We start from the raw sequence: 16,551 nt of genomic DNA, 5'->3' as shown, positions 1-16,551 counted from the left end.
CAATGAAGAGTTCATAAAATGTCGGCAACACTAAAGGCTTAGGCAACCAAATATCTTTCTTACTTATATGAAAATTCTACTTTCATTGATGTTTAACATTTGTATTTTTTAATATTACATTCACCAGACAATAAACAAAATATTTGCATTTGAACTTCATTCAAGAAGGGCGTTTGCGAGCTTTGACAGAAGTTGATTCCCTCCCTTGTTGTTGAATATCTTCCCAAATATTAACCATTTAATGGTATTCAAAATTGAATATTATATTGAACAGAGTAACTTTATTTATCCCTCCGCAATTTGCTTGAAGAATTTGTTTGCGGTCAAACATGCATTATTATTTGAGAATTCTCCGAAAAGAACCAAAAAAGAAACATATCGTAATGGCATTCTAAAAAAGTAAACAAGACAAGCCATTCTAGATCTAAGATAATATAAAAGTTGGAGTCCTCAAACTTGTTAAGAATTTTCTTGTAGGTCCGGAAATTCGCTGCCCAATAATAAGTTTTGGGGTAAATGTGTAAATTCGCATATTTTTTGTTTCTCCCGAAGAATGCCCTTTAAAATAACTTTGTTTCCCTTACCTTGTAAAGCCCTTTGCTCAGCTTATCCATAAATGTATATGTGTTTTTGTTGCGCTTCAGTTTATTTCTCAATTTGCGCTAATTGCTTGAAAAATTCTTACCATATCGTCCCCCCTCGTCCAAGAAGTCAATGTCCTGACCCTCTCACCGTTTTGCTTTATGTTTCCAAAACGTAACCTGTTCCCAGGCTCCGACGGCGGCAAAGGCGGCGCCCACGGCCTTTTAATATGAGCGCATCATTGCGATAAGAACACATTTTACGTTCCTCGAACTGATGAGACTGTCGGCAAGAAGGACAACTCTATTAAGAGTTAACCTGTGAAATGGCTTAATGGCAAATTTATTTCTGATTGGCACTCGGGCAGCGGAAATAGTTATGTCCTGTTCTTGGTAAGCGATCTAAGAAATCGCTGTTAACGGCTCAATAAAGATTCAGTTCTGGCTACCACCCACTTCGTCGAAGGCCTTGTTCACACACACATCAACACACATCAACACACATCAACACACACAATCACACACAAGAAATGATGTGCCAATTGTGTGGCATGATATGCAAACAGCCGTCCATCCGGTCACCTGCACACCTCCCGACCCTGCCCCACAACTTCTAAATAAGCAATTACAAATGCTACAAATGTAGCTGGCAAGGTGTCGGCAGGCACGCATTGTCATTTGAGGCAGTCGACGACGCGACGACGCGACGAGCGCAGACATCCAACAGATACAAATACTCGTGCGAGTGTAACGCGTGGTCGCATCGTATCTCGTCGCGTGCAGCGAAGAACAAAATGCGGCCATACAACCTGAAGACACGCAATGCCGCCTTCAGACATTAACAACTGCTTAAATACACTTTTTGTTATTGTATTATTAAAAGCTTCATTTGCATGTTGGCTGAGTGGCGGAGGTGCGGAGGTGCGGAAGGGAGGCCAAGTCAAAAGTGTTTGAAGTACACGCAAAAAAGTTCGACCCGGGCCAAGTTCGTGTAAGGCAATGGGACTACGTAAGGCCCATTATTCGGTAGTTGAAACCAAGAGCAAGTGCAGGGCTTCCATGGCTGGGAGGTTAGGGAGTGTGGGGTTCGGGCGTGCGGCACACTCGATTTGCATAGCTACACGCGATGCCTTCACGTTTACGTAATTGGAAAGTGGCAGTCAAAAAAGCAGAATGGCGCCATTTTTTCGTCGCTGCTCTTCCAAAAACACAAAAAAAAATTTAAATAAATTTAAAAAAATGTGACGGACTTTGGGGAGCGTGCAGTGAGGTCCGTAGAAAGACATTTGTGGGCTGCTGCCACTTTAACTTACTTGATTTATAGAATATTTCTACAAGCCAATGCATTTCCGTTCCAGCCCTATTTGTTAATCTTAATTTTTGTCCCACTGTTGGCCAATGCTTGATTTATTGTTGGCATTTCCTGTTCACAGAACATGCGTTAACCTAATAAATAAATTTAATATGAGCTACGATCAACACAGGCGCCGAAGACATTTCATTTCAATTCATTGCCCAACTTCGATCCAAATATCTTTGTCTTTCCAATGACAAATTATAAAGCGCTGATACTTTCCCTTTCTAAGGAACATTATCATGCGGCTGCACATATTATGCGAAATAAACTGTTAGCACTACTCCTCCTGGGCAAGAAATAGTTACATCTAAAGGACTTTTCGCATTGTAGACATTGATAATAGAACTCTAAGGCCCTAGTCAACCGGCCATGATATGAATAAATTGATACTTTTGGAGGAAATCACATTGAAAATGTATTTCTGCAATTTTTGGGTTTGTTAGTACTATAATTAATGAACCCCAAAAACTAACATTATGACGACCATGGAAATTTATATTACGAGTAACACATACTTCTTTAAATGTCAAAGCGTGTTTCTACTCCTTGTCCTCACGTATCGCCTAGACAAATACGCTCCAATATTTTTCAAATAATAGTTTAAGCGACTATTCTGAACACTACCGGAATTCAGATGAATAAATGTTTGATTAAATAAATGCGGCTTCAAATTAGCAAATAAGAGTCGCCTTTATATGGACCCACACTCTCAATTAATGCCCATGCTTAGTGCGAAAGTATGTAACATACAAAAGAGTATTAATTCTTGAACAATATGTGGAGACGAGTCGCTAAAGCCGTGGCCTTGTAACTCTAACAAGGGAAGGAAATGCATAAACCGCTTTCTCTAGTCGCAATCTTTTTCTAATTCCAACATGCCCATTTCTGATACTTAATTTTTCTGCAACGACACTTTTTTTCTCATTTCCCCATTCAGGATTTCCGAAATGGATGAGAAAGCATCTTGCAGAGCACTTAATGCTTCTTCAGCCAAATAAAACTAAAGATCAACGGAAACGGACGAGGTGTACTCGTATACTCTTTGATGAAACTGAAACTTCCCTAATTTTTCAAAGCCAGTCTGAAAAATAACTGATAATATTGATAAATGCGCTGTAGGGGAATTAAGTTCAATCCAAAGGGTATTTAGGGATCAGGCACAGGGGAAGCCGTTCAGTGTACGTGCCACAAGATCAGGCCAACAATCTATCGATGGATGGCAGCAGACGTCGCGATTGCCGCTTTCATACCACTTTAGATGCCAGATATTTAGAAAAAAGGTACATTACCTTTTGTGCCTTGTGTGGTTGTTGTTGGACTTGTCTGTAGGGAGTGACGAAAGATCATGTCCATTAGGTCGCTCCATCAGACCGTCTGCAGCCATTTAATGGCTTAAAAATTAAAAAAAGGGCCGCAACGGTGGCGATGGCATCGCTTGTTTCATATGAGATTGATATGTTTTTCTATTCCCTTCCCCCCTTCCGAAGATTTCGATCATATAGCACTGATTATAGTTTTGTGGTTTGAATATTCATGTCGATTATAACGCAATGTTGGCTTATCCCCTACCACCGATATTTGTTTGATGAATTTATAGCGCTGTTGATGCGTCGATCGGCGGCCTTTTGTTTTTATCTCTGGCTCATAAAAGTGCGGCGTTTCTTTATGGAGCTCTTTTGGTTGCTAGAGGGATCGTAAAATGCACAATTTAACGGTGACCGACTTGGTCGTGGTCATGGTCATGTCGTGGTGTGGTGCGTGCTATTGCCAGCTTGATTATCTATTGGATTATCAGCGTGGTTCGTTTTTATTGATTGGGCATAAATTTTGTTAGAGGAGCATGTTCAGGTAGGTTGGGACATGAGTTTGTTGTTTTTGCAACTAAGCTGACACATTAAAAGAACAAGGGTGAGCAAAAATGGCTCTAATGGAACCTCCACAGTTAAAACTACAAGTATGATTGCAATTCACAATGTTTTCAAATTTGGAGAGCCTCTATACACATTAATGCCGCCCGTAAAGTGCAAAAATTCCTTCATTTTTGAGCGAGAAAATTTACAATTATAGGAATGTTAAGCGTTTCTTTTCTTTACAAAACGAACTCACTGGATAATAGAGACTAGGTTGAGGGAAATGCAAATAATTTGCATCACAGTTACTCCCAATTTCCAATAGCAATGAAAAATTGCAATAACAGAGATTGAATTCCAAATCAGATGACTTCAACTTTGTCGCAAACTTGGGTCAAGTTCAGTTTCGTTCTCACGCCTCGACAAGCATTTCCAAGAACATTTCTACTTTTCTACGCGCTGACTAGTGCCCTATTTAATCCTACCCTAGCCTCCACTCCTGCGCCTATTGTCAGCCTGAAGTGCGTAATTGCTGACAACGCAGCTCCTTCCCAGTGACTGCCATCAAACTACCTTCGAACTGCCATTACCAATCAAAGTAAGTAAAAATCGAAAAATTAAAAAACTGAAAATCAAAGAATGCGGGGAAGACAAGATAAGGCAAGGCGAGGGCAGTGCTTTGAAGCTGAGCCGTCCATTGTTATTCAAATTCAAATGCGCTGTTGGTTTTCGAGGAGACATTTGAAGTGGGGAACCAGGGGAGGAGTAGTACTAGGGAAGCAGTGGCAGAGCTGGGCCAGAGAGAAGACCAAATCAAATTGGCGCTTAAATATTTTCATAGCGAAGGGCACGACTGACCGGGCAACTGTGGGAAACAACAATATTGGAATAGTGCTGCAGCAGGTCTAGCAGCAGGGATAGCTGGCTAGTCGGTGCATCGAAAAATCGAATGAAAGCGCATTTGCTTTTCTCTGCTTACTTAAACTGTAAACTTGAAATGGCCACTTGAGTTTTGAAGCGTTAAGTGGAAATCAATGGCGGGCCGACGACGACAACGACAGAGTCGACGAAGACGAAGGCGAAGGCGACGAAAGATCGAGTGAAGCAATTGACCAAAAACTGTCGAACGGCAGAGCCGATGTGGACGACTGACGATCGGCAAGCGGTACACTTGTTCAGCTTTGTTGTTGACCATGTTTTTTAACCGTTTTACTTTTGTGATCGAGCCTGGCCTAGGCCCAGACCCAGACTCAGACTCATACTCATACTCAGACCCAAGCCATGGTCAGCAAGCGCGCGGTAGGTAGAATCAGTTGGGAATTTTGTTTTCTGCTGACATTTATGGTTGTTGTTGCTGCTGTTGTTGTTGTTGTTGTTGTTGCTGCTGCTGCCGCTGCCGCTGCTGTTACTGTTGTCGGCGTCTCTTGGAAATTTGTTTGTGCGCGACGGAAATGCATTTATTTGCCCACGTCGTCGACGAACGTTTAATGAAGTGCCCACAGTGCTGTCCACTCCTCCTTCTCCGGCAGCCCCTCCAAAAGGCCGGAGACCACTCTCCACAATACCGCCTGTCTCTGCCGGGGCGTTAATTGATGAATCTGCGCGGTGCACAGGGCAGGTTCAATGACTACCAACTGACCGACACTGGCTGCATACTGCGCAAGGCCTATGCCTATGCCCATGCCTATATCTATGGCTATACTATGATTGTACATGGCATGCCTATGTGCTATTTCTTGGAATTTTCACGGCATGATTTCCTTTCTGCTTGCCTTCGAACTTTCAACTATTTGTTGTCTGCTGTTGAACGACAACAACAACAACAACAACAATGACGACGTCTCACATTTTCGGGGTTTTCATGCTAAATACATCTATTTAAATTTTAATGATGTTTGTAATGATGGTGCTAAATATTTCCCACATTATTAGCACCTATCCTGTCTAACTGGAAAGGGCCAAAATCTTCAATGTTCATCATATGTAATTCTATGAGTTTATTGCTAAATTCTTGGCCGTTATAACATAGTTTGCACCCGTATGTGGGCGACATAATAATGATATAGAAGATGTGACTCTTGACTGCATAAACGAAGTATTCAGCGAAGAAGATATCAAAATATTGTACTATTGTTGTAATTCTATGATTATTTATTTAACAACACTTTGACATTTTTAGATGTGCGACCACTTTTATAGAATCTTTATTGCTGATAGTAGCTTGTATACCCTGGACCCGTGAGGTAAAAAGGGTATATTAGGTTTGTGGAAAGTATGTAACAGGCAGAAGGAGGCATCTCCGATGTTTATATATTCTTAATCAGCATCACAAGAGAAATCGATCTACACAAGAGTTTCGTCAACACTGTCCACATTTCAAAAGCTACATAAACTAATTTTGACCCAAGCAATCTATTATTTAATCTTTTTACAACTTACAAAGTGCAGCATACAGTTCGCTCTTTTTCTTTATTTTTGTTTCTCTGGGTACCGAGTCATATACTTAGGAAAGAAATCACATTGTGGGATTCCTGTTAGCTCCTTGAGCTGTGTCAGGCCCCAATTCTGTGATTATGGTGGTAATTACTGAACGAATATTACCAAAAGTTCGCCCTAATCGATTAGTTCTTAAAGCAAATGTATGCCAAAAAAAGCCCTCCTAATTTCATGAATTTCGAGCTTAATTATAGTTCTGATTATATCTGTTTAAGTTACATATCACTTAAGCAGAGAATTATTTTAGAATGTGAACAATTATAATACTATTAACCATTCTAATGCTACCTATGGTTAGTTCGGTTCTGCAATAATCTCAATAAGTATACATTTAAGTTAAATAATCATTAAACGTACTGATATTTCCTATTCTATTTAAATAATTATGGACTTCATTATTAACTATTCCCAGCTCATTTGTTCGCCGCTTCTTAAAGCTTTTTGTGCCCGAAGCGCATTTATAGAAGGTTAGAAAAGTACACATCAGTTTAAAAATTTGACCTAACACTTTGAATGAACTACTGGACAAACATCGAATGGGACTTATCGCATTGTTGAAGCCAAAATCTCCAACATAAAACAATTGCAGTTCATGCGGCATATGCAGACGTACTTGTATGTCTGCCCTGGGACCAAGAGAGCGAGTATTTGATTAAGAAATTAACAGCTTGGAACTTGTTACACAAGCGCCGCCAGAAATGCCGCAAAGGCTAGAAAGGCCAAAAACTCTAGAACCGCCACATCCACCAGAACCGCCGGTCGTTGCTGTCGATAGGGCGAGGTGTTGATTGGGCAACGCCCTGGACACGGCGACACGAAAAGTTTCAGCCAACCGGTACAAAATGATTGCATTCCTAATTTATGACCGCACATGATGAGCTATAAAATGTTTTATGGCTAGTGCAGCTCCGAATGAAAGGGTAGGGCGCATACCACGACCTCCACAATTTCGCCTCTCGAGCGGAATCGAACGGATCTGCCCCGGCAGCCGGCCGCATATTTCGCTTTAGACTCACATTAAATCATGTGATTTATTGTCGTGTGGTTGCCTGTTGGCTGCTGGTTTTCAGGGATTTGTCTAATCAAATGCTAGAAAGTGGTCGTTTGGTTCTACCTCTTGTGGTGGTTCCCTCAACCGGCTGGTTGCAGGGGTGGTGAAAGTGTTTGGGCGCCAAATTGATTGAAATGTCAAAATTCATTAGCAGGCTTAGGAAGCGTGCTTAAGTGTGTGCAAATGTTTGGATTTTATGATGATGCCACGACCGATTTGGCTGGGTTGTGATATGCGGGCCTCTAAATGAAAGCCTGTACAGATACACTCACAAATACAATTAAATTCGTAAACTTATAAACAGATGTTCATTAAGAAACTATTTCATTTTACCGAAATGCAAAATGGTTGCTAATTTGGAATATTTGTTAGTAAAAGGAATTCAGATGTGGGAAGATGGAGGTGCAGGGCATTCAACACGAGGGAATATATGGAAGAAATTTGAAGTCACAATTGAGTGTGAAATAGTATGTCCAAATATTAATGTTCGGCTTTAAACAAAACACATTTTTTGTATTGAGATCTAATATCTTGTCTTTTGTCAGGACTAACATATTTGGAGATATTTCAATTCGCATACTGAACATCTTATCATTATTAAGCAATGAATTTTGTTTGATGACCTAGAATTATTAACAGATTGTAGTTCAATCTACAATACATACTTAGCGAATTTCTGTAATTTTTTGTATGTTTCTGGTAAAATCATAAACAAAGTGGCATTCAAAACCATATATTCTCTTTTTAAAATGCAAACAACCTATAATAACAAACAAATTTGTAACTTCTTTTTGAACCGCTTCGGCTTTATCGGACTTTTTAATATGACTCAACCAGCTTCCAAAGGATATCTAAAGTGGTTTATTTTTAGTTTAGTTGACTTACAAAAAAGTACTTCGATTTATGATTTTGTTTGTGTTCTGCGTGCAGAACAATCACTTTCTTATTAGCCGAAATATTTGATTTTTTGTGAGTGTGTATGTATTTATTTATTTATTTATCAACGAAGAGCTGTTCTCTAATACCTCTAACAGGGGAACAATTCACTTTTGGTGATAAAAAATCGTGATTTTTAAAAAGTAGATCCATAAGTTCCAATTGCGGCTTGGAATTGTATTTTAGTAGAACTAATTAGATAAACTGGAAAGTGTGAATGCAATATTATAGACACATATGTAGTACATACATATTATGTACATATATATGTACTCAACTAAAGCAATAGATATAGACATGTCCGAAATCAGTCAAATGTTTACCTTTTCTGTATTATTCTACAATATACATATTTACAAGTATTTGGTCATTTTACTATTTGAACTAGGAGCTTTGTAAACCCATAGTGCACTTCTATCTCTTTTTTACATAATTTTTGCCGCTTTGTTCACATAAAATGCATAATTTATTGCCAAAAAAGAACAAAAAACTAAAACAAAAAAGATTCGTTACGCTTCATGTGCAACTTTCACTTCAATTTCGGCGGCACGGGGCAGGGACTACAAGTATAAACGGACAGTGTGATCGTCCGGCAGCATAAGGCTCGACAACAACAGCAAAAACAACAACAACACCAACCGCACTCCAACAACATCGACCATGGCTAATTAGAGCTGTTGCAGCTGCCGCTGCCGCTGCCCGCACCCTCGAAGCAGGACGCAGCACGAGCTATGACTGCAGGACTCGTTTCCATTGATTTCTCATTTCCCTCTGTGTTTTTCGTCTTTTTCGCACATTTTCAAGCAGCAGACAAATTCTGGCCAACACAACAGGTGCAAAATGTGAACATTTCCAGCTGTTGGCCTGTAAGGATTTCGCATCGTGTAGGCCACGCACTTAACGCTAATGTGCCAAAAGTCCTTTTGTCAATTTACACGCCTACTTAGTTCCCAAAAAGATTCAGTTCTTATGTGTATGTGTATGTGTGTGTGTGTGTTTTCATTTTCGTTTTCATTCATTCGTCAGTTCGTTTATGAATAATATACGTCCGGGATTTTCCAAGTTAAGGAACCTCAGCTTAGGCATTAGAGCCTGGGTTTTACGCCGCCCTCACTTGTTTGCGCCTTTCTCTGGGTATTTCCCATAATTTGCTGTATTTAAGGCAGCAGCTAAGCCCAAAAAACTGGGAATAGGCAGCAGCTTTTGTTTATCTTTAATACATAGTTTTAAAGATACTTAAATGGAAAACTGAAAAACACAAGCTATTGGATATTTGACTGAATAAACATATTTTGTTTTTAGAATCTTAATAAGAAACATAACAAGAATGTGTAAAAATTGTTATTACTTTGAAACTTTATAAATCTACAGCCATAAAGGAATTTCAAAATATATTTTAATCCTTCATCATTCCAATTCTTGTCCAAGCCGATCCTCCATCGAACGTAAAAATGATCAACATATTTCGTGAATAATTTAGTCAGAATGCAGATCAGAACTGGTAACTGAAATTAGGGCTTAGAATATTCTGAACCATATTTGTACCATAACATTTTTGAAGTAACGTTAGATTTGATATATCTAAGTGGCAATAGCCTAAAAAATTACAAATTGACCGAAAAAAAGATCAGGAGTTATAGGCTAAACTGAAAATCTTGGCGAAACTTATGCTTAACAAGCACCAATTAACTAACCAAGAGGATTCAACAAATAAAGCTGAAGACCGCTCGACATACGCAACTATATTAAAGATTAGTAGAAAATATATAAAAGAACATCAGAAGATTTTTTTTTAAAGAAATCTGATGGCATTTTATTTTGAGTCTTAATTGTCATGAAAATGAACTCATCGCGAGACAGTTTTATTGTTGTTGTTGTTATTGTTCGACATACACACATTTCCTGCAGACGTGTCAATATACTCGTACTATAAACAAATCTTGCCACTTGAGGCAGACGGGCTGGGCGGAGCGGCAATTGTTGCTGCATTTGCTGCTTCTGTATTTGTTTGTGTTGATGTATTGGACTTTGTGATCGTTAAGTAACTAATTTATGGTACTTACGTATCTGTGAAATGTCTGTCACTGAAACTGTTCCTTCCGCAGCTAGGTGTATGGCTTTGTTGTGTGCACACTGTGACATTATTACGTAATCTTCTACTGTACATAATGCACCTGAAATCACCACCTGGAAGGCAAAATATGGAGAAAAACAACAACAGAGTTAGATACAAATCGATCAGTTTTCTTATCAGTGCTATCGCAGGAGTGCTATCAATTTTGTATCTAACAGATACAACCACAGCCACAGGCCTAAATTGCATACCAATGTTTACATCTTGTCAAGACAGACAAAAACCGACAGACCACAAAAACAACAAAAACATATTGGTCTTGTTGTTGTTGTTGTTATTATTATTGTTGCTGTCATTGTTACTTGTGCCTTTTTATGACTGATGTAGCGCCCAATCCGGGGCACGATTCGGTGTACGATTCGGGGCTCGCCAGGTTTTTGTCAGCCGCATGCGTACGTGTGTATGTCGGTAGCTCGGTAATTTATCATGTTTGATTAGTTGTCTTTTTGATATTTTATTACATTCATTAATAATCGCGCCTTTGATTTAATGAATTTATTGTTGAGCGTAACGCCGCACCGCGCACTTTTTATTATTGTGCCAGGTCAGGTTGTAAATCAGACACGGACCGACCATGTGAGTGGGCTTAGACACTAGCTGCCCGTCTAGATTTAGTTGCGATATAAAAAAGAGCACATGTTGTGGTTTATGGTTAGCGTAAGCCGCAGAACAAAGTGCAGACGAAATAGGAAAGGCATACTCGATCGGCCAAGATACTTTGGCATTCTATTGTGTATGTGGATATGGCGAGATTAGGTTTCTCTCTGTGGGCAACAACTGCGCAGCTTTTCCTTCTATTATACGCGTATATATTCGCTCGCATTCGCATATGGAGCATATGAAAGCATGTACTGGAGAACGAAACAAAGAGTCAATAGACTTTGAACCACGAAATAAAAAAGAAAAATGGTAGCGAAACTCAAGGATCCATTTGAGACAAGCCATGGTGGAAAACGGCTGACGCTTCAACTTTTAATGCTTAAATTTAAAAAGCTGAACGCTATATCCGATCCAGCAAGTACTTTCTGCCAGAAAATAGGTTGCCAAAACGAAACACTACTAAGCAATCCTATAATTATAATAATGTGACTTCAAAAGATTTAGATAAATTCTGTTCGAATTTAAAATGAAAATGCTTGGCAAGGACATTAAAGATTGTTAGGATTGTTTTGTTGGTTCAAATAATATTAAAACGTATACTAACAAATAAATATAAGTAAATAATCAATAATAATTTGTACTCATCAAAACAAAAAAAAGTCAAGAAATATGTAAAAGTATTGCGTAAAAGGAAATAATATTTAACAACTTCCCAAGTAAAAGAGATTTCATTTATAATCCGACCAGTTATACATCGATCTAAAAATGTTGCAACCAAATAAGGCGCTAGAGTGAAACTTTTCAATAAAATGTTTCTCCTAATACCTTATCTCCACAGACAGTTAAGAAGATATGATTTTAAGGAGTTGAAATAGTAACCATAGAAGTTAAAAATAGTCCTGATTTTCCAAACATTTCCCACCTCTTTCTGTATAGTTCGCAAATAAAATACCAAATAGAAAACGATCAATAGTTTCCAATTTGCCATATATGTAAATAGGCGTATAATTGATAATCCCTTACTTACTATTACTCTTTACATAATCTTTGTTTTTTTTTAAATATTAAATGCTTTGGGATCGGTGGACGTTATAATCTTTTAAGCATTTGAGCAATTGACAGCAGATATGCTGCGCAAGAGAAGCGCAAAGTTAGAATCATCTGCATACGAAGCTAAAGTCCGCTCCCTCAATACCCATACTAATTAACTCTTGGGTATTTCGCAGACGAATACAATGAAGAATTGCAGAAAGTTGTCAAAGTAACGAGCAGAAGACGCAACAACAAGAACAAGTCGAACTCTTACCAACACACACACACACGTAAACACTTTGCGACGCTATAGAACCGTGTGGCACACCTTATCTTCATTCATAATTTCATCAACCCAAAAAAAAAAAAAATATTTAGAAACCAAAACGCTAGTTGCGGGGCCCTCGACGTTTCTTGCCATGCGACGTACGAGTATGTAGTCGCATTCGTTCATTTTATTTATTAGAACTCTGTCGATAATTACTAAATAATGCGTTTTGGCCGCCAGCACCCTCTGCCGCGCCATCCTCAGCGTTGCTGTATCTCCCACTAACTAGCAATCGCGTTAAATATGCTTGGGAAAACTTGAGAAAAGCCTACATATGGCTGTTGAAGAACTTTAAAACGAAACGAGGTTACAACAATGAGCATAAATTTGTTATAGATTGGGGCGGGTGGAGGTGGAAGGGGAAAGTGTATGTGTTTTCAGTGTGTGCGCCAGAGGTTTTTGATAAGGTTGGAATGGGTTTGTGTGCAGTTGAAGAGTTACGATGTTAAGGGCTAATTGTTTGTAGCTTTGTGTGGGGCACAAGTAGTTTAGGAAGTTGCCTAAAGTACCTTGTCGTAACTTGGCCAACTTATGATGCCTGATATTTATGAATGAAGCTGTGGCGACTTGTCCTGAATGGGCCTTGGCCAAGTGAAGTGGGCTGGAGTGCTTCACATAAGGGCTTCTTCTAAGTTAAGTGCCTTTGTTGTCCAGCTAATCTGTTACGAGTGAATAGGAAGGAGGAACCAAATCAAAAGATTAAAAAAAACACAACTAACGCTTCTGCTTGTTATAAAATTGCACAATAAGTGGCTGTAATTGTTGTTGTTCTATTACTGCAATAAATAAAATAATAAAAAAAGGGAGTTTTATTCTATGTAAAGCCAACCATAAATAAAATCTAATATATTTAATAAAATCGTTTCCTCTCAGTTCCGCAAATTAGACATAAACAGACTCTTAGTTATGTCAATATTGACTCATCTCGCACTGCAGATGAGATATATATTATATAGGGTATACATGTTGCGAGAAATAAATACATACACAATAAACTGTTTCTTATGGACCAAATCTTCGCCAAACCCATATAGAATTGAAAAAGTATACAAAGCGCACATTAGTTGCCTTGACCAGTAGCCGTTGGTACTTACAATAAAAAATAGCAGTCTTTTTAACTGATTCGACATTCATTCGGTGATTAATGTACATAATTTTAACCCATTTACTGCCAGTAGAGCAGCAAACTAAAAATTCTGCGGCGTGTCTGTCTTCGTCGTCGTCTTTGTCGCTTCCTTCTGAGGGGACAAGGTGGAATCAAGTGATGACATTCGAGTTGCTTTGGCTGAGCTTTCTATATATTTCTTCAAAATAGGCGTACCCAAGTGCGACGGACACTTGAGCCTCTGCGCACTCAAGATTCCAGGTTTTAAATATCGGTAAGCTCTATTAAAACAATTCCTATAAATTTATATAAGGCATCTTGCTTTAAATATTTGTGTGTTATATTGTGTTTTGTTTTATTTTATTTTGAAGATGTGACACCCACTCTCGTCTTTGTTATTCACTTTGAAAAATTGCATTACAATAAATTGTTAGAGCATGCGAATTTGAATTGCCGCCACTGCCCACCAAACTTGTCAATGCCAATACCGATAACAACATGAATGATGCTCGTTTCTGCACTTCCGTTTCACAAGGTTTTTTTGTTTTTGCACGTAGAATAAATAATTCCGGATGAATAATTGCAGTGCCTCGCTTTAATCAGCAGCTCGTAATTGCACACACACCGTCGGTGTAAGCGGGGTTGCCACCTAGCGCGCGCTTTTGACTTTAACGGTTAAAACGTCAAGTTAAGAAAACAACACGCATACAACAATAACCTCTAATCACGAACGAAACAGCTCAGAGGCGGAGACAGTCAGCGATGAACGTCTTTGCAGTGCGATTGAATTATCGAGACTAACCGAAACGAAACGTGCGACATTTTTTCTGCTGTGTGTGTTGTGTGCTGGTGCCGTGGTGTGCTGTGTTGCGCGTTGTGCGTTTTGTTTTTCTTCCTTTTCAACAGCAGACCAGTGCTGCCAATGCAGCTATTTTCCCGCCAGTTCTGGACTTTTTCGATTTCCGAGCGTCCGATTATATAATGTTTTGAAAAATATAGTACATCTATATATCCTATTATATTATCATATATACTTACATATTTAAGTAAATATATCAACTTAGATCTATCCCAACTGTACTTCTTCATTAGGTATTCTTTACATTTTTCAATATATTCATAATATTATGTAAATCAGTTAACCCTTCGAAATATTATTTAGTATAAATTAAAACCCCTTTTTCTTGTTTCTTCATATACGAGTGTTGGACTCAAGGGACACATTTAAATAACTTTCGTATCAAAAGATGTTGCAAATTTTGTTGATGTTTCATACAGTATTTAATGTAGAAATGAATTATTTTATAGTAATGATAAATGGAGTAGCAAATAATATTGAATTGAGCACAAACTGAACTTGCAACTATGTATGTATATTGGGTGATGGTCCAGACATATTATGTATTATTACAATAAGTTGGAAAGCATTTCTTATTTCATTTTTATTACTTAGTTGTTCTTATATACTTTCATAATATTATATGTATATTATGTTATTATATTATTTTTTATTTATACTTTAATTTTGTTTTTTATATAAATATTATTTAGGGTAAAAATTACAAATAATTAAACCCTATTTGTTTATACATACATACAAGCTGGTGCGGTAAATGCAAATGTGTTTGCTACAATTGGCAATAGAGTTGAATTCGCACAATAAATCTGAACATGTTTGGTCGCAGTGCGGTGATTCAGTCACATTAGACGTTTTTACAGTTCGAGCATGTTGGACAGAGGTTCGGTTTTGTTGTGAGCACTGGTATCTGGCATAACCATACAACTTGTTGCCAATACGACGGCAATGGAAACAAACATGTTGTAAGAATAAATAATGCATAGTTTAAACAAACGGCAATCGTTTAACCACTATGGACCGCGTTGTAAATTTAGCTGTTTTTGTTTTGTTAAACCTGGCTTTTATTTATAAGAAGCAAAAACGGTATGTGTTACATGCACGTTCATAGCGTTCAATAGCTGCCTGTTAACAGCTCAACCAACAGTGCAGCTTATGTTAAGCACAAGCATTATGTCAATGATAGCAAACAAATAAGTTCGAGTTCGAAGATGTTGTATGATGTGTTAAAGCAGTTTTACAGTATAATAAAATGTTATTTTAAAACAGCAGTTGGTAATTTGAAAAATTCTTCTTATATTTGTTTTCTCTATTAAATACTCACGGTGATTACGCTGTCTGTGCAGAAAACTACAATAAAAGAAACTATAGCTAAACGATAAGTTTTAGTTTACTAATTCAAAAGGTCATTAAAGAAGAAGCACTTTATCCATTTAATAATAAAACCTATGCTCATTCCAAATATGCTTATGAATGCTTAATGGTTAAAACTTATAGAGCTTTTAATAGAAGAACCAAATGCGGTCTACCCTTCTGTCTTTTGCATTATATACATTATATAATGTTCATTTTTATTCCCTCTACTCAAAGGGTAAACGGGTCTACAAGTTTTTGCGAATGTCTGTATGAAAGCAAGGAGCTCAGAAGTTACAAGAGCTAGAATTACCAAAATTGGTATCCAGGTTCCCCTAAGCCCTAGGCAGTTCAAGTTTATTAATTTTTTCCGATACACCCCCACTCCCCACTATTAGTGATTTTCCATAACTCCCGTAATTCTTGGAATTTCCAACTCACATCCAGTAGGCGATTGTATGCCAAGTTTCATCATGAAAGGTCAATTAGGTATGTATGCATGTGTTGAATATTTTATATTCAATTTAATTAATTATATTTATTACATTTTTAAATTTTTTTTATTTAAGAGTTCAGCCCGCTCGACTTTAGCATTCCTTTCTTGTTTTTATTCTGAAGCACTAACTGATGATAGGCAAGGGCGTACGCAGCTTTTTCTACGCAAGTATTGAACATTTTTTTAATTTTATCTGTTTAAAATCATTTTTAAAATATGTTAGTTTTTTTTTTTTGTGAGAGTGGGTACAGGGTATTTAAGAGTTAAGCCCACTCGGCTCTAGCACCCCTTTCTTTCTTCGTGATCATTAACCGCCATTATAATTGTGAGTGTAATACCAAATGTATCAGTTGCTGACTTATTCCATACCTAACTG

The 16,551-nt window shown here is 37.9% G+C and overlaps 1 protein-coding gene across 2 annotated transcripts in view; it reads right to left on the bottom strand.

Annotated features, from left to right (window-relative positions):
* Positions 1-16,551, bottom strand: part of LOC115624572 (serine-rich adhesin for platelets) — a 90,378-nt gene that overhangs the window by 24,505 nt on the left and 49,322 nt on the right. For both annotated transcript variants that reach the window (XM_030519301.1, XM_030519302.1), the window contains one exon: positions 10,335-10,458. In XM_030519301.1, the coding sequence (XP_030375161.1) occupies positions 10,335-10,458 (124 nt within the window). The remainder of the gene's footprint in view (positions 1-10,334; positions 10,459-16,551) is intronic.

This window comes from Scaptodrosophila lebanonensis, unplaced genomic scaffold (genome assembly GCF_003285725.1).
Source record: "Scaptodrosophila lebanonensis strain 11010-0011.00,11010-0021.00 unplaced genomic scaffold, SlebRS2 tig00000061-arrow-pilon, whole genome shotgun sequence".
NCBI lineage: Eukaryota > Metazoa > Arthropoda > Insecta > Diptera > Drosophilidae > Scaptodrosophila > Scaptodrosophila lebanonensis.
Note: the sequence above shows the minus strand (reverse complement) of the source record. Positions and strands in the feature narration are given on the sequence as shown.